This window comes from Cyanistes caeruleus, chromosome 3, assembly GCF_971803275.1.
Source record: "Cyanistes caeruleus chromosome 3, bCyaCae1.hap1.1, whole genome shotgun sequence".
Lineage (NCBI taxonomy): Eukaryota > Metazoa > Chordata > Aves > Passeriformes > Paridae > Cyanistes > Cyanistes caeruleus.
In genome coordinates, this window is record NC_141703.1 from 6,982,883 (window position 1) to 7,001,518 (window position 18,636).

General features: G+C 43.5%; 1 protein-coding gene across 1 annotated transcript in view; it reads right to left on the reverse strand.

Moving 5' to 3' along the window:
* The window catches only part of LOC111926687 (amine oxidase [flavin-containing] A-like), a 34,306-nt gene extending 27,053 nt beyond the window's left edge, over positions 1–7,253 (reverse strand). Inside the window, exon 1 of the mRNA XM_086879632.1 lies at positions 7,109–7,253. Coding sequence (XP_086735758.1) covers positions 7,109–7,154 — 46 coding nt within the window. The 5' untranslated portion in view covers positions 7,155–7,253. The remainder of the gene's footprint in view (positions 1–7,108) is intronic.
* Between the last annotated feature and the right edge of the window lie 11,383 nt (positions 7,254–18,636).

Sequence of the window (18,636 nt, forward strand, 5' to 3'; positions counted from 1 at the left end):
TTTGCAGTATCTGGCTGTGGAAATTCACTTATTGTTAAATGAGAACAAACAAGACCAGACATTCTCCACAAGGGTTTCTATGGAAATCTTACAAGCAGCTCCCTTCCTCTGAAGATGCCATGCAGGAAAGCTCTGTTCCTATTGATTTTGCAGTGCTATTAAGGACTCAGAATTGCTGCTGCTACAGATTATTCTGTGGCTGCTTTCATCCCAGAAAACTGTAATAATCCTACCACAAGCAAAGCCCTTTGAAGTTCATCAAAACACTGGGTATATAGTAAAAAAAAAAAAAAAAGAAAAGAAACTAAAATGAATTGATGCCAGCCTGCAGATTAGAAGACACACCCCATGACTGAAACATAAGGATACTGAACAATACTGAATTTAGTAATACAACAAAACCCTACTTCTACCTCACAGAGAAGAAAAGTTCACCTCCACAGGTCACAAAAATCACTGGGACTTAAGAGATTTGAACTTGATTTCAAAGTAGTCCTGTACTATGGAGAATGGTTTCCTGTTTTGTAGGGAAGTTATAAGAGTAGATTTATGAGGATAATTCCAAGTTGTCTCAGTGCTGGGGTTGATACAGGACACATGAGCAGAGATGAGTTCTACAGCACACTGAGAGTTTTAAAAAAGTTACTTTATTGGAAATGTCATAGTGATTGCATACTTTTCAAAATCTAGGCTCTGTAAATACAGAACTTTATTAGAATTCATAAAATTCTTATTAATCCATCCTAGTGTACATGGCATGGGATAGCCACATTGTGAGAAAGATGATTAACTCATTACTGTAGTCTTCTAGCAAGCTTTAATTGAGGAAATGGGGAAAAATCTTCCTGTAAAATCCCAACATTTTTCTGATCTTGAGTAGGGAACTAATTCTCAGATTTTTTTTGCTCATTTTTCTAATATGCATCAGAGTAAAATAAGATAATTGGCAATATATTACTATTGAAGTTCCAGTGTAATGGCATTCTAATGTTGTGATTATTTTTACTGTTTCATTGATGGAAAAACCTAACTTTTTCTAAACACAGTTGAGTAATTAAACCTGGCAATGACCACCTTAAAATCAGCTCTCATTTTTCCTGCTAGAAATCCCTTTGGCAAGTAAAAATGAACCTGTCAATAAGAGATGTAAAACATTTCTGCCATGACCATAAGGTAAAATCTCCCTTTGTCACCTCTTTATTCTTCTCCTGTAACCCTAATTACCCTTTCATTGGAATTTTTGTGTGCATCATAGCATTTATTTAAGTTTTAAAATACAGTTAAAATGTGCTCAGTTACATCAGATTGACCAGAGCAGCCACTAATGGGCAACAACACACAGAAAGCTGAGAATGAAAGAATTGTTTCTGTTCACTAAGGATTTAAAGATTCTTAGTTGCCACTGAATATATGTGAATATATGTGTAAAATAAAATAAAACAATAATGCTATTAATTCAGTAACAGCATCTTAAATCCACAAGAATGCACAGTGTGGTTCACAAGCCTACATTTATTTCTATTTCAGTGCTGCCTAATACCATAACATCACTCATTTTCTGCTTGTCAGAAACCATGTTTTATCTTGCCATACTTCCTTTCACACCCCTTCTTGTAGAATACTTGGTACTGGAGAGAGATTGAGTTTATGTATTTTGTCATTTTCAGGTAAATGTATTTAATTTCTTTTTCATCAGTATTTTTTCCCTTTTAGGAAAAAAAAAATCCACTCGATTCAGCAAAGATCTTAACCAAAAGAGAATAAATATTTTTTATTACAGAGCACATTGTCCAAAGGAGACCAAGCCACTTACTGGTTTCAATGGCATCACTGTCTAAATGCTTCCTACAGATCAAGCCTTGTTCTGAAGGCACAAAGACAGTTCCTCATGGACAATGTTAACAGAAATACAGTGGGCAGGAAGAGGGAATTCTATCCTAAGAATGAATCTGTTCCTCTACACACCCACTGGGATTTTCATGCCCACAGCTTCTTGCAGTTAACATCCTTTCCCCAAAGTCATGCCCTCCCCCAAAACAAAGGCAGACAAAAGTTAATAAGCACAGGGTAGGATATGAAGCACCTTTCCTCCCATTACATATTAAAATGAGCAGTTAAAATGATGACAGTTTGATGCCACCTAGTAATGGAAACAACCAAGGTAATTACACACATTTTATGACTACTGACAATTTTTTTTAGTCAGTGTTGTGCAGAATTCCTGCTACCTAAATGGTGACCTTCAACTAAAAAAGTATGTGAAAAAGTGTTGCTGCTAAATTATGATTAATGTCATCACCACAAATACCAATAACAGTTATTCCCAGAACAGACATCATGCCTGTCCCATGCCTGGTTTTGTAATGTTAGGGTATTTTCAGGGATCTGTCATGAGCACTTGGCTATTTCTTTTGCTGGTTGGGGCAAAAAACACTCATAGGATTTCAGTAGCAAAACAGCAGAACACATTATGAACAAGAAGGCAAATGGAAATTGATAGTTCTGCTTATTTGCTATTATTGTATAGAGCATCCATTACACTTTGTACAGGGCTCTGGGAGTTTTGTCCCTGCTGTAAATGTTTCTCACAATGACAGTCAGCTTGCTAGGAGTACATTGGGAACTCAGAGCTCTGTGAAACATTGTTATTTATTTCTGCATCCCCAAAAATGGTCTTTAGGAATCTCTGGTACTAAATGACAACATCATCACTGATTATCAGCTTTCTGGTTGGATCCAGAAAGAAGGGAGGAAGGAACTGGGTAGGTGGAACCCAGCACAGGGCAAACACAAAGCGACAAACAGAGAACACATTTTATGAATCAAATATTGCATTCCTATAGGTCAAATCCCAGGTAAATACAGAAGTAACAGCAGAGGGAAAAAAATAAATCTATTGAAAACTAGTCCAGATTTGTACAGGTCAGACTGACTCTGTCTCACACCAACAACTGTGTGTTTGACAGTTTATCTGACACCACCACCCACCAGCAGCCTGGCGTGCTGTCAAAACAAACAGGGCAGTGTACAACAGAAGTGGTGCTGCCAGGATGGCAAGCAAGGAAAATCTGCATTTCCTCATTATTCAGTCTTTCTCTCAGAGCCCAAAGCCAAGGCGTAGGTAGCTCGAGGGGTAAGGCTGTCGATCACACTCTGTGGAGCTGGAGATGCCAACACTGAGCGCTTCTCCACAGAGAGAAAAACAAAAAAGTCTTAATAAATGTATCATATGTTTTATTTCTATATAAAGACCAATCACTACTGTTTTTACATACAATTGTTTTCCAACAATTTGTGGCCCTTGGACTCTCCTCTAAGTTCAGCAGAAAGCAGCGCTGTTTCCTGCACATGGCTGGGAAATCTCAGCTTTTATTTCATGTACCCACACAATCTCCTTGTTTCTACATAAGAACAAACATCTTTTTCAGTGGAAATTAGAACTATCCATGTCAGCAAATTATTGTCTTAAGTGTAAGATTCAATTACGTCTCTTTTTCCCTTGTGTTTTGTACTTGTAACACAATGTGCTGAAATTTCTTCTAAAAGATATTTGCATACAGCATTTTTTGGACTTCTCTGCTTCTGGACATACTTCTCCATATCTGCTGCCTTTCTGGTTTACATTATGTAGAAAACCATTATTAATTCCCCATGCAATCTTCTGATAAACTTGTCTTCCACATGAGGTGAGGCTGGCACATGAATATACTCCCATGAAAAAACTTAAGGTCTTTTGCTTACATTTTTTATTTTTTTTTCCCAAATTTGGAACTATTTAAGCTTGAATTTTCAGGGTGTGTTTTTCAGGGAGTGGTTTTTTTGTGATTCTCTTCTGCTGGAAAATCTTGGTCAAAAATGACCATCTATTTCCTAATGTCTAGGGAAAACATATTCTTTGATTTTGAAAAATCATGCCTTTTTTTAATTCCTATTTTGGACACTGCAGCAGCAACTTGAAATTTGGCAGGGAGGTAACCTTGGAGTCAACATAGCATATTTTGTTTGTTATCCATGTGAAAATATGCCCCAATAAGGTCAGTTATAAAGTTTTCAGAAATTACTTGTCACAGCAATCCTTTTTCAGATCTGACAAGCTGAAATATCTGAGGTTTCTCTCAAAACTCTCTGTGCATTTATTGCTGTCCAGTTGTTAATGAGCAGTGCCTGAGGACTGACTGAGCATCCAGGACCTCCTTACAACATTTTGTGCCATCATCTTGCTGGGTTTCAACAAACACACAACCAAGTAGAATCAATCAAGTCAAAATCAATCCAAAACAACACTCTTCAGTTCAGTAGAAAATGCTATAAATAGAAAATGGGAGCAATATTCAAGCCATATAAATTCCCTGTGGGTATGGGGAAAGTCTTTAACTTCAGGCACCAGTTTATTTAATATGCTTGGCTATAAAATGCTGTAATCAATATTAAATGTATTACAGGGGACCTTATCTATTAAGAGCGACACAAACGTGCCTGGGGCTTTTCCTGGCCACAATCCACATTTTTAACATGCAAGACCAAAAGGAAAGAGGAATCTATCCCAACCTCTGCAGCTCCCTCTCTGTAGGGATCCAAAGGCACTTGCTGATGAAGCCTGGGCAGTTTGCCTGTAATTCCATGGGGATTACAGCAGGAAAATCTCAGAGGTAGAAGCCACCCAAGCAGAGAGTTCTTCCAAAAGCACTTTTTGCAGAAGCTCCCTCCACCCCTAAATTGCAGTTCCCTACAGGCAGAGTGGATTCTGTGTCCCAGGAATGACCATATTGGGTTGTGCCAGGAGCATGGATGAGCAGAACATCCATCAGGCTTTGTTCAGAAATTGCCTCTCAGGACCATGCTTTGCTCTGAGGAACAGACAACTCCAGAGCTGCCTGTCAGGATTTGAGCTTCATTTCACAAATAGTGGACAAATATTTTTAAAAGCCACAGTGTCAGCACTGGGATGTTCACACTTAATAAGCACCTTGCTTACACCTCATACAGATTTCACGTATTTCTAGTAAAGAAATAGTTTATCACAGATTTCCTATCCTTTCCTGTATTTAAAACACAGTAGGAGAGGAGACAGAAATCTCACCAGATGAGTCAACTGCAAATTCAATTCCAGAGTTACAAACAGAAAGTCAAAACTGGAGTCAGAGATGTTGAGAGGAAATCCTGTCCATACTGGAGCATGATTTACTGTCTATTCCATCAGAAGCAGAATTCTAGATAAAGATTACTTTTTTATTGTTTTTTAAGACCAGAAAGCAGCACTGTCTAACCTCTTGCAGAACTGAGGTGTAGGCATATTGGTACAGGAATGGTAGTGACGGAGAAGCTGTGAGAAAAGCAAAACAGACCAGAGGCTGATCAGACTTTAATCCCCAGCTATGAATGGCAGTGTAAAGATGGATTAATTATTAAATGAGGCATTTATTGTCTATTTTTCAATGTCTGTTTTCTCAAATTGGTGCCTGTTCTAATTCATAACAGGCAAACACTAATTTTAATGCCACTGGCATAGGGTTTCCATTGGCATGAAAAATGCTCCTGTACCCCAGGACTGCTGTGACATGTTTATTTGCCTTTCTCACGCCACTGACAAATTTTTGGGGACTGTGAGCATCATGAAATTTTCTGCTTGGCTCCATTTCAATCCCCACACCAGGTTTTGGTCCAAGGTGTAGGTGTTACAAAGTAACTTTGTGGTTTTGTACTAGTGAGGCAAGATACCGCATAGAAATACTCAAAGCATTTTCTGAAACACTGCAACAGGTTTGGGACCTGGAGGAACGAGGCACCCTGAAGGGAACAGGAGCTTCTCAGAGCTCTAAAACCCGTGTTAAGAGGATGTTGCCATCAGCTGCACACAGAATGGGTGGCAATTCCCTAAGGACACTGTGTGTGTGCATTACAGGAACCCTAAGGATGAAGACTGAATGTCTCATGCTAGCGGGAAAATTACCAGGCATCTGGTAAAACTAAAAAGCAAGGAAATCTAGATTCAAAGTCTTCCTTTCTGTTTAGTGATGCTACAGATTATTTGCATCTTTACATATTCACAAATAATTATTTAAACACTGTTCTTTTAGTAAATGAAATGACATAATTATGTAAACCATCTACTGTTTTATGCATTAATTCACCGCAGATTACACCAAAGGAAAGCCTCTGAATCGCTCTCAGTACTGGTAAAACCTAACTTTGTCCACACCAGTAATGGCTGTAATATCACTGAAGTCACACAATCATAAAACTCACCTTTTCTGAAGCATTAGTGTAGTGAGGGCTGCCTAAAACCTGAGACCTGGCCAAAGCTGCCAACACAAAATTGACCTGAGGGACAACCTAAACACCAATTTTCTCCAAGACAGCAACATTCTCATTGTAGGTAACATAAAAATAATTCATTAACGGGTTTTTTTTTTTTTTAAGCACAAGGATGAGAGGCCGTGATGCAATTGCTGGTGTCAAAGCAGATCTGAAGAGTATTTTGGGAAGTTCTGCCTGGTGTGAGGAGCCCATGGCACTTGGGGAATCGGGCTGCCTCCAGAACAGCTCACAGCAACCAAACCGAACCTAGAGATACTCCCAGATGTTTATTCTGCAGCATTTTTCCAAACAAAACAACTGCCACCGCTGCATGGGCAGCCTGATAAAACCACGTCAAAACAGCATCTTTGTGGGGATGAGCACTCCCAGCCCCCGTCCCCCTGCCGTGTCCCGCACCTGTGGGCTCTGCCGGGACACTTTTCCCTCCAGCCTCCTCCCGACGGGCAGCGAGGCGGGAGCAGCGATTTGTCCCTGACACAGCGACACGGATCGTGTCCCCTCTGCCTCCCCGAGCGCTCCTGAAGCCCCGGTGGCCCTGGAGCTGTGCCCGTCCATCGCCACCCCCGCGCCACCGCCCGGCCCCGCTCCGGGAGCGCTGCGGGCGGGATTCCCGGTGGGATTCCCGGTGGGATTCCCGGTGGGATTCCCGATGGGATTCCCGGTGGGATTCCAGGTGGGATTCCAGGTGGGATGCCCCGCGGGATTCCCGGTGGGATTCCCGGTGGGATTCCCGATGGGATTCCCGGTGGGATGCCCCGCGGGATGCCGCGCCGCTCCCCCGCCGGCCCACCTGAGATGCCGCCCCCGATCACGATCACGTCGTATCTCTCGGCCATGGCGCTGTCCCCGCTGTCCCTGTGCCACCCCCGGCCACGGCCGCGGCTCCGTCCCGGCCCCCGCTGCTCGGACAGCGCCGCTCCGCCCCTGGGCGGGGCCACACCGAGCTTCCACCAATGGGCGCTGCCTGAGGGCGGGGCCTCGTGTGGCCACGCCCCCAGTGCTTGGCGCGCGGCTCGACGGGGCGAGGGGCGCCCGGCAGCACCGGGAATAAACAAACACCGGGAATAAACACCGGGAATAAACACCGGGAATGGACACCGGGAATAAACACCGGGAATGGACACCGGGAATGGACACCGGGAATAAACACCGGGAATGGACACCGGGAATAAACACCGGGAATGGACACCGGGAATGGACACCGGGAATGAACACCGGGAATAAACACCGGGACACCGGGAATGGACACCGGGAATGGACACCGGGAATAAACACCGGGAATGGACACCGGGAATAAACACCGGGAATAAACACCGGGAGTGGACACCGGGAATGAACACCGGGAATGAACACCGGGAATGAACACCGGGAATTAACACCAGGAATAAACACCGGGATTGCCGCATCCCGGGGCGCGCATCGCTCCCGTTCCGTGCCGCACCCCGGCAGGGTGTCCCGAGCAGGGTATCCCGAGCAGGGTGTCTCTGTAAGGGTGTCCCGGGCAGGGTGTCCCGGGCAGGGTGTCCCGAGCAGGGTGTCCCGAGCAGGGTGTCCCGAGCAGGGTATCCCGAGCAGGGTGTCTCTGTAAGGGTGTCTCTGTAAGGGTGTCCCGAGCAGGGTGTCCCGAGCAGGGTGTCTCGGGCAGGGTGTCCCGGGCAGGGTGTCCCGAGCAGGGTGTTTGGAGCAGGGTGTCCCGGGCAGGGTGTCCCGGGCAGGGTGTCCCGGGCAGGGTGTCCCGGGCAGGGTGTCCCGGGCAGGGTGTCTCGGGCAGGGTGTCCCGGGCAGGGTGTCCCGGGCAGGGTGTCCTGAGCAGGGTGTCCCGGGCAGGGTGTCCCGGGCAGGGTGTCTCGGGCAGGGTGTCCCGGGCAGGGTGTCCCGGGCAGGGTGTCCTGAGCAGGGTGTCCCGGGCAGGGTGTCCCGGGCAGGGTGTCTCGGGTGTCTCGGGTGTCTCGGGAAGGATGCTCCGTACGAACCAGCCGCGCTCTCGTAACCCCGGGCTAATGACCCGCAGTGACCGCGGCAGGAGGAGATTCCTGCAGCCAGCGGTTGTGGCAGCCCGCAAGCCTCACCTCCTACTCGAGTCAAATCGTACTTGATCCATGAGCCAGGGAACAAGGGGTTAACCTTTCCACGGGATATCTTCCCAAAGACAATGCCTGAAGTAATACTTGGCTGTCAAAATTCTGTTTGTACTTAGCTACTATTACTGCTCTGGAATACACGATGGTTGTGATATTCCTTGCCATGCGCTTCACAGCGCGTACAGGTTTTATTGCCAAAGTGTAAATGTCATCCTTATGGAGTGGAAAAAATGGAGAGCCTTCCCCTTCCATCCCCTTCCATCCCCTTCCAAGCAAGCACAGGAGACCTTTAAAGTCCACACAATTACAGGAAATCTTCATGCAGTTTCATGTTAAATATTGGTGTAAGTTCTGAGAGATGCCCAATTCTGCAATCATATTCCATACCTGGGTATGACCAATGAATCCAGTAAGACTGCAGTACTTTTTGGCTGGTGTTCTTGGAAATTTCTCTTCCATAAGGAAAATATAGGACCTTTGTTTTTTGTTAATTGTGCCAAATGGGTGAGATGTAGACCTGTTGGTGTGAGCCAGGGGAGGGCTACAAAAATGTTTGGAGCACCTCTCCTGTGGGGAACATCTGAAAGAGCTGAGATTGTTGGGCTTGGAGAAGAGAAGGCTCTGGAGAGACCTTATTGAGGCCTTTCAGTACTTTAAAGGGGACTATGAGAAAGATGAGGATGTACTTTTTATCAGGGCCTGTTAGACAGGACAAAGAATAGAACAAGCTTAGACTAAAAGAGAGCTGATTTAGGTTTGCTATAAAGAAGAATTTTTTACAATGAGGGTGGTGAAGCACCGTAACAGGTTGCTCCAAGAGGAAATGGATGGCACATCCCTAGAAACAGTCAAGGTCAGGTTGCTCCCAGCAACGTGGTCCAGTTGAAAATGTCCCTGCTTGTTGCAGGGTGAGAGGACTGGCTTTGCTTTAAAGGTCCCTTCCAACCCAACCCATTCTGTGGTTCTATGGCAGCAGTGACTGAGTGCAGAAACATCAATAAATCACTGAGCAACGGTGCGGGAGACAGAACAATGGATCCTCTTCACCAACCAGAACAGGTGCTTTACAAAGTGCAAACGCAGAGCTCAGTAAGAGTGCTGCAATCTCTGCAGACACAGAAGTGCCAGACACGGTAGTGAGGCAGAACAACAGGTCCCTGCTGCTCTGGGAGATCATCTGCTGCCACAGAAGCTCATTATCACTGCCACTGCTGCTGCTCCACGCCAGGGTAAAGGGAGCACTGAGGGAACAGACCAAGGCTGCCAGAGTGGTTGGGATTCTGAACCAGAAAACCTAATGTTCCAACATTTTGTGCTCAACAGGAAAAAACTCTCTGTTTCTCCAGGGAGATAAGGACACCCACTCCCAGAGCTCTGCTGGCTCCGGTGGGCAGGTCACAGGGAATAAAAGCTTCACTCAGGGGCACCTCCCTCATAATTCAGAAGCAAAGTTTGGAGGAAAGCAACAAAAACATCCGTTGTGATAACAACAGGAAACTTGTGTGCATCTAGATAACTTGCTGATAGATAAGCTTGCCAACAAATCTCCAGTGCTAAAAGGAGCTGTAAGAATCTTGTTAAAGGCCACTGGAGACTGAAATGGTTCTACCTAGACCAGCTCCAATGATGAGAGATGATATCCAAGAGTGAATTATAGAAATTATTGGTTCAACCATTGTAGTAAAGACTGAAAAAATTCCTGAGGGGTTACCAAGGGTTACCTTGGGCTTTGGCAGATTCCAGAGGTAGTGATGCCTGTCAGAGCTGTGTGACTGTTTAGTCTTTGGCATCAATAAGAGCACTTACATCAATAATTCTCTCTTAACTCAAACCTGCAGACATCTAGAATTTGGGGGAAAAAAACAAACCCTGAAGCCTTGCTTGAGAACAACAGAATAAACCTAATAGATTTGCTGAAAATGCAAGAAGTAGGGAAGAAAGTTAATGTGTCATATTGAGAGTGATCCTCCTGAATGTGATACCACATTTTTAAATAAAGACTTGAAATGTGTTGAGAAATCAACAGAAAATAAAGGAATGCCAAACTAAAGGAAATTCCAAGCAGATAAAATTTTATTTGGAAATAAATCAATTTTTGCTCAGAAAGGAGAGTTGATTAAGAAGGAAATGCTCACCAGTGGGCCCTCTTTGTTATGCAGTATAAAAAACGAGAACAACACTGAAGGATGAATATAGGAAGCTTCTGTTGCTGAAACCATTTCCTAGCAATCTCTCTAGTTGATTTATGTCTGCCTCAGTGATTGATTTGTAGCAATAATTTGCTGAGCCTGCAGAAAGTGCATGATCATAAATGTGAAGGTATAGAAAGTCACAGACACAGACTTTCTAATTTGCCAGGGAAAAATGACTGAAAGTTGCTGAGAAATACAGTGGAATATTAAAAGCAAAGCTTTCACTTGAGATCATATCTGTGTCAGCAACAACAAATATTTTTGGGTTGCCCCAGGAATGGACAAAAATGGATCAATTTGTTGATGAAAGAACATGAAGTATCCAAAAATAAGTGTCCAAGTCCACCAAGCCCTTTCTTGTACTACCAGTCTTTTGCTTTTCAATTTGACCAGCTGTTAATGTGAGGAAGTCAAACTTCTCAGGTCATGCCATCAAGAGTCACAGTTGTTATTTTGTGTCTGCTCAATACCCCAAAAGATGAGTAAAATCAGTCATAATTGTTGTGAAAGACACAGATATTTTGCATTCCTTCCTATTTCAATGTTACTTATTCTGCCAATGTATCCAAAAATTAGAACACAAACATAGGGTAAATCTCTAGCATTAAATAAATTGTTTTTGTAAAAATAAAATAAATTATCTGTTCTACATCTGAGTGCATAGTACAGGTTTTTTTAGTTATCTATTTGTTTTATGAGTGCATTTTGAAAGGTAAATAGAACATAAGTGCTGTAAGCAAAGAGTGCATTATTCCTAGAAGACTGATTGTCATTATCAAGGTCATAATTAGCACCACTTAGCCACCTCTAAACTAATGTAATTCTTGTATCTTAATGATACCAACAGAGCTCCTCTAAAATACCCTAGAACCTGTCATCTTCAGTGTAACTGTCAGCTGAAAGTTTTGCCATTAACTCATCATCTGATTTGATTAGCACTCTGCATGAATGAAGATGAGCTTTCCAGGGAGCACCAGAGCCTTTTGCAAAGCCTAAATCACAGAAATTTGCATTCACACGTATTTTAATTCTGGTAATTATAGGGTTAGCAATCTGGGTTGCATCAAGCTGAAATGTGAAAAAAAAAATGTGAAAAAGAAACTCTCCCAGGCATCAGACTCAGTAGTTCTACTGGGACTCCATTTTTGGGGCAACAGGGAATGGTGTGGAGCAACTTCAGAACTCAGCTCTAGGTGATACTGTCTTTTCAAATAACAATTTTCTATTTTGGAACAGTATCTTAGACCATCTTAGGCTAAATTTAGGGTCAATAGGTATTTTGTATGGCTAATGATGTTTATAGATTGCGGTTTTCTTCCCCTTCCGGTTCTTCTCTCCCTGCCCAAGGACTTTATCAGTAAAGGAGATTATAAAATACCATGTAGCACATGATAATTACACAATGTTGCACACCATACCTATGGAAAGAAAAAAAAAAAAGTTCTATAGAATGTTCCAGGCTGTAGAGTATTTTCCTCTGAAACAAATTCCAAACAAACAATGGCAGATCATTGTCTTCAAGGGTTTTGTGCAAGAGGAAGGAGAGAAAATGCGTATTCAGTAACAGCAAGGAAGGGGTTACCCAGCCTCCTGCCCAAAGCAGATCTTGTGTAGTTTGAATGAACTGAAGGATGGAAAAACCATAAACTCTGTGGGCTTCAGGGTCTGGCCACTTTCAGAGTGAATCCCTTTTTCCTTACACTGAGCTGGCATTTCCTGTGGCTCTGGGTTGTGCTTGGTGCCCCTGCTCCATCACAGGGTGCTGGGGGCTCTTTTGTGTTTTGGAACTTCTGTTGGAGGTATTTCAAGAAGCATTAAAATCATGACATGGCAGAGTAGGTCTTGAAAGTAAAACATCACGATACCATGCCCTCAGTGGGTCCCTTAGGGAATGTTCCTATAATCACTTCACCTCTCTCTGGCCCCCCAAATACAGTTATCTTGATGCACTGGAATAGTCCCAGCTGGGGATTCACAGACAGATTGTTCAACATGTTGGCAAAAACTGGTTAGAATCAAATTGGTAAACTGTGGATGGCACTGTTGAGTATTTATCTTCATTTTTATAGACTAGGATATATATTCTTTGTTTCTCAAGATAATTTTCTTCCTTAGATGTGTATCCAAAACCATCTGAAAACCATCAGAAGTCTGATGTTGCAGAACAGTCTTCACTGGTATGAAAAATGGGTTTGTACACGAAGATGGCTGTGGAATATTTACTCATCAGTGTTCATTTTCACTGGCATGTTTTCAACAGTCCTAGTGATCTCATGCTTCCTGACCAGCACTTTTCAGGCACTGTGCAGAATTCAAATCAATGAATAAGCACCTTGAAGCAAATTATCATCACTCATGCCTTTTTGCACTTGGTTAGTTCATTTTGCATTATAATCACAACCAGGAATCTTCTGATACACAAACACAGACAACAAAAATTCACTGTCCACCCTCTTGCTGACCCATGTTTCCCTCTCACTCATCTATAGAGCATCCCACCAACCTCCTGGTGCAGTGCCTGTCCTGAGTGCAGGACAGTGGCTGTGGGACATGGAAGGGGATGAGGGGAGTGGGATGCTCTGACTCAGCCCCCAACACTGGCAGAGCTCCAGCTCTTCAGCAACTGATTGATGCAGGACCTCCTTATCCACTCTCCTTCCCCTGCAGAAAGCTCTCAGTTCCTCCACAGCTCTGGATGCAGAAGGCATCATTATGTGACTGCATTTGGGGGCCTGGAAGCTTTAAGGAGGGATATAAATATTGAAAGGGGGGTGCCATGAAGAGAGATCCAGGCTCTTCTTGGTGGTGCCAAGGACAGGAGGCAATGAAGAAAATGAAAGAAGTTCCACCTGACCATGAAGAAGAATTTCTTTCCTGTGCAGTGACCGAGCACTGAACAGATTGTCCAGAGAGGCTGTGGAGTCTCCCTCACTGGAGATATTCCAGAACCCTCTGGACACAATCCTGTGCCATGTGTGCTCTGGGATGACCCTGCTTAAGCAGGGGAAGGTCCCTTCCAAGTGACCCATTCAGTGATTCTGCAGTGGAGAAAACAGGTAACTGCAGGTCAGGAGTTTTCTTAAAGCCATGAAGAAAAGGTAGATAAATCTACTAGAATATATTTAAAACATTAATTAAAATTTCAGAGTGTTCCTCTACACCTGGAAGAATAAACAAAACACAAGCTTGAGACTTGCTCCCTCAAGAGCAGTGCCCTCAGCTACATGCAATGAAACTTTCTGTTCCCCCAGAGAAACATGTTTTGCACTCATTGGATGAAGTTTTGCTACCTCAAGATGCCAAAAGATATTTTGGCTCTACAGACATGTGGAATAAAATGTTAAGTACTTTTTAGCCACCAAAGAATTAGATAAATGTTTTCTTTATTTCTTTGCTAGGGTGGCATCAATAATTTCATTTTGCAAAATATTTCCAACTCTTTATTTCGTTGTGTAATGCAACAGAATTAGGCATGTGTGGTATGAAAATTCAGAAGATAGTTTGAGAAGGAGAGTGAATTGCCTCATTCACATTTTTAAAGTAACTTCTCTGCATGGTTGTGCAGTCTGACTAAAACACTTATTGATCTTTCACAGCATCAGATACTCCTGTCTATATGTCTCAGAATTGTCAAATACTTTTACATGAAGAAAATGTTTCAATTTTCATCAAAATTTGAGCATCCTACTGATGAGCATTAGGCAGGCTTCATCAGTGGGTGAAATACAGCACAAATAGCAGAAGCCAGATGTGCCCAGGCAGTTCTCACACAGAGCAGTGCCTGTTTGGTTCAGAGTGAGGAGAGTTTTCTTGCAGGTGTTTGAAGATACGAACACAATGCTCCAGGAAGCAGCAGGTGAAGTGCAATTAACCCATTTTTTTCTCCAGACTCAGCCTTCCCCCACACACAGCCTCTCTGAAAGAAAACAATGATTTTTAGATATCTGTACAGTTTCATAGCTAGTCAAGTTACATTTCAGTGGCAACAACAGATTTCAGACCACATCTTGACAAACATCTTCTGAAGGCAAAATGATCACAAAACTGAATTGTTGCCTTTAAAAATGTACAATCCCTCTGTGTGGGAGTGGTTTTTTTTCCAGAAGATGTGAAAGAAACATAGCTGCAGATACATCTCCCACTAACAAAATAGAGGTAATTCAAGTTAAAGTTAACATGTGTGACTAAAGAGATTATGCTGGTAACTTGTTTTTAATCTCTTTAGGTCTCTATTTTTTGTCTTAATTATGTGCATTAGTCAAATGCCAGTGTCAAGACAGACATGAAGTTTTTCCCTTTCTCTCTGACTTATCTTCATGACTCATTTGCCTTCAAAAGGAGTTTATTGTAATAAATATGGGATAAAATATAGTAACTGACTGTAGTAATAAGTATTTTTTAAAATGTATATGTCTGTATTTGCTTTCAAGTAAAAGAAGCCCTGAAACATTTTCAACAAACTTAAATAAATCCTTCTGGAACTTTTGTTTGACTGACACTTTCTGCTCCAATATAAACTCCAATATGAAGTCAGTAGAGAAGACCCTGCAAGGGAGGTCTAGAAGAAGGGCTCCAGGTGCTCCTCAAACCTCTGGGACTCCCTCATCCCATCTTGATGTGGTGAGAGACTTTGCTGGGCAGCACTCGTGGTGCTTTCAATGCTGTCCAAAGAGCTGCCAACAGATGTCTGCAAGATTTCTGTCCAAAAGTCCTGTAAAGACCCCAAGAAGTGGTACAGGTGACAGCAAGGAGCAGCCATGGCAGAGCTGCCTGGGCTCTGGAAATTGGGAGAAATTTCTGTGTCCCCTCTGCTGGACTCAGCCCCAGCAGGGCATGGGTTTAGCACTCAACCTGCACATTTCAGGTTGTCCCTGTACCAGACCTACCTGGTCTTTCTGGGAGCATGTTAAACTGACTTATTGGCACTCTTGGTTTAGCAGCTCCTGTTGGTTTGCCCAGACCCTCTTTCCAGGTTTTAGACCCCACATGAATTCAGGCTCCCTCTGACCTTTGGAGGGGAAGGGTGGGTGTTGCACAATGTGTGACCCAGCCAGCGAGTGGGACTTGATGTGAGCACCTGAACTTTGCTCATGTTGTTTAAAGCACTTGAAGCAGATTTATACTGTGCAATGTCATTGCTGCTATCAGCTTTTCTCTGTTCTGTCACCACCATCCCAATATCAGATAATTTTTATGCATCCTGTTATAAAAATGAACTTTCAGTGGTATTAACGAAATGTCCCTTTAATTACCAGCTCCATAAAAGAGGGGCTTGTATGTAGCTGATGGATTGCTGGTATCACTTGAGGTTAGATCAAAGCTTGTATAAGAAATGACAACAATCAGAACATAATACCACCTTTGGAGAACAAAGGTTTGTTATAGATCACAAAGCCTGGCTGCAGCTTGAGCAGGATTTTAGAAGCAGACCTGCCATCACAGGCATATGGGGAGATGAGTGGAGATCATTAGTGTAGACATCAAAATAGCAAAAAAGATTTGGTCTGGGAGAGCAAAAAACCCTGGTAGAAACACCAGAAGAAATAAATAATCCACTTACAGCCATCAAACTCCAGCCAACAACAAAAAACCCCAAAACATCAAAAACCTTTGCTATAACTACCTCAGAGAAATTTGTCCTGCCCTCACTGTCTATCAGGTAAAACAGCATTGGGAATCTACAGAAGCAGCCAAAAAGAAATAAAGGTTGTTCTTCACTGCAAATCCTGTACAGGATGCAGTGAACCGAAGCCATGAGCACAGTTTCATCTCTCTCCTACATAATTGACTGCTTCACTGAACACCTAAAACCCTCAGCACTCCTCCTGAGAAGCAAATTTAGTGTTTGGGAGCTGAACAACCCTTTCTGCCAGCCCTCCTCTCCCTGCAGCAACCCCAGCCCAGGTTCCACCAGATAGAAATCAGTCACACAGACACAATTCCCTGCCTCTGTCAGGCAGATGAGCTGAGAAGAGTCATTCCCAAGGTGCCATTTCTTCTTTTCTTTCAACTCCTCCACTGGATGGTACCCTGTAGATGCAGGACATTTTCTAGTGTGACCCAAGGAATCACATTCCAGTAATAAGTAAATAATGTTAATTGACTATTTTGCTTTTTGCAAATCCAAGCAGAGGATCTCAGATCCTGACATCGTGCTCATTCCTAAAAGTGACTTAGAACATCTTTTTTCCTCACACAATCATGCAAATTTGGATGATCAATTATTAGAAATTGGCCAGAGCAAATGAATTTGCAGATTTTGTAATTAGGAAATGTGAATAAATTGGTTAAATTCATGGGAATTGTTGATAACTTCATTGACCTCTCGTGTAACTATACTGTCTCAGCAGTATTTTTGATAGTGACTATTGCTTATCTGGTGATATCAAACATTCTCTAAAACAATATTGATTACTTCTGCTTCATGCAACTTAGAAACATATTAAACCTTTTTGACTGCTTCAGAGAAAAAGTGTCTTAATCTGGATCTTCATTTAAAAACCCCCTCAAACCAGAAATAATCTCTGATCAAGTCCATCAACATGCTTCCTGTGAAAGAAAAACAACTGAGTGCTGAAATCCATCAGCACCACCTTATGCAGTTTTTTCAGAGCTCTGTTTAGCAGTAGTCACCCCCAGCTTCCAAAAAAAAACCCCACAAACCATACAGCCCAGAAGGGAAATGGAAACCCCTGCCTACACATAAGTTCTTGATCAATAAATGTGGATTCTTCACCTGCAGAGAGCAGGCAGGGTGAGTGTGCAGGGCCTCAAAGGGTTATCCACAATAGGAGCAGAGCAAAGCAATCAAAGTTCAATTTGTAGTGCCAGGACAGCAGGGAGGGAGGACAGGGGAGCTGCTCTCACACTGAGCTGCCTGCTCCTTGCCTTGGTGGTTTATCTCCAGCCAAAATTCCGGCACAGATGTGAGATTTGCAGCAGAGAGAGGCAGATGTGTTTGCTTTCTGCCTTTGGCACAGGCTCCAGGACTGGGCTGCTCTTCTGTCTCAGCACAGGTGCCAGACAGGGTGGCAAAGTCCCTGCTGTCACCAGCCCATGAAGCTGCTCGTTCCTGCACAGGGCTGGGAGCACGGGAAGCAGCAGCAGGCAGGCTTGCAGGTAGCTTTATGCAGAAAAACACATGGCCTGATGTCTCTCCCCTTAATGAGTCGTTTAAGAGCTAGGGTGATCAGTGAGACTTCCCCAGCTGTTTTTGGAGATATTTCTGAAGGAGCTGTAGAAGTGGTTTTCAATCTTGTGAGCAGTGTTATGAGCCACAGGTGTCATTATGAGTTCAAACCTCACTTTGCACCTGTGAGAAGGGAACTGAGGGTTTAAAGCACATTTATTTTGTGGTGGCAGGACTGGAGCCACCCAGTGCTGGTCAGGACAGGCGTGGCTCCATCAGCAGTGCCCACCAGGGCTGCTCTCCCCGGGAAACCCCTCTGCCCACCAGTCTGGGTGGCAGCAGGGACAGGGGACAGCAGCCAGTGCAGGGTGACATGATTTCTACCCCGGGGTTTGGGAGTGGAGGCTGAGAGTGATTCACAGCACCTTCTCTTGTGTGTCTGCAATGCATTCAAAAGCTGCTGGAAGAAAAAAGTGTCCCCAAAAGCTGCTTTCTGCCCCTCCTGAGGAAGTTTGTGACTTCTCCACCTGCTGCAGAGTCTGGGGGACGCAGCACAGGCTGAAGTGCTCAAGCATGAGGTGAAAGCACCACCAGCAAGAGCTCTGACTGTGGCTCTCACTTCATATTTTTCTGTACTCTGATTTCTCTTTCTGGACTTTTCCTCTTTTCTACACGACAGAGCCACCTGACACAAGTTCCTGCAGCTTTCCCAGTCTCTAGCAATTGGGGGTGCTTGCCTTGCCTAATGCAATGCCTCAGTGTAAAGGTAATTTCTGTGTATCAATTGTACAGTGCTTAAGTAAGCAAATATCTTATTTGGTGCTCTTTAGATTTTGACTTCTGACACGTTTGAATTTTACTATCTTGAACATCATGGAGCTATCAGAAGGAGCCTACAGCAATAAACAATTCATTG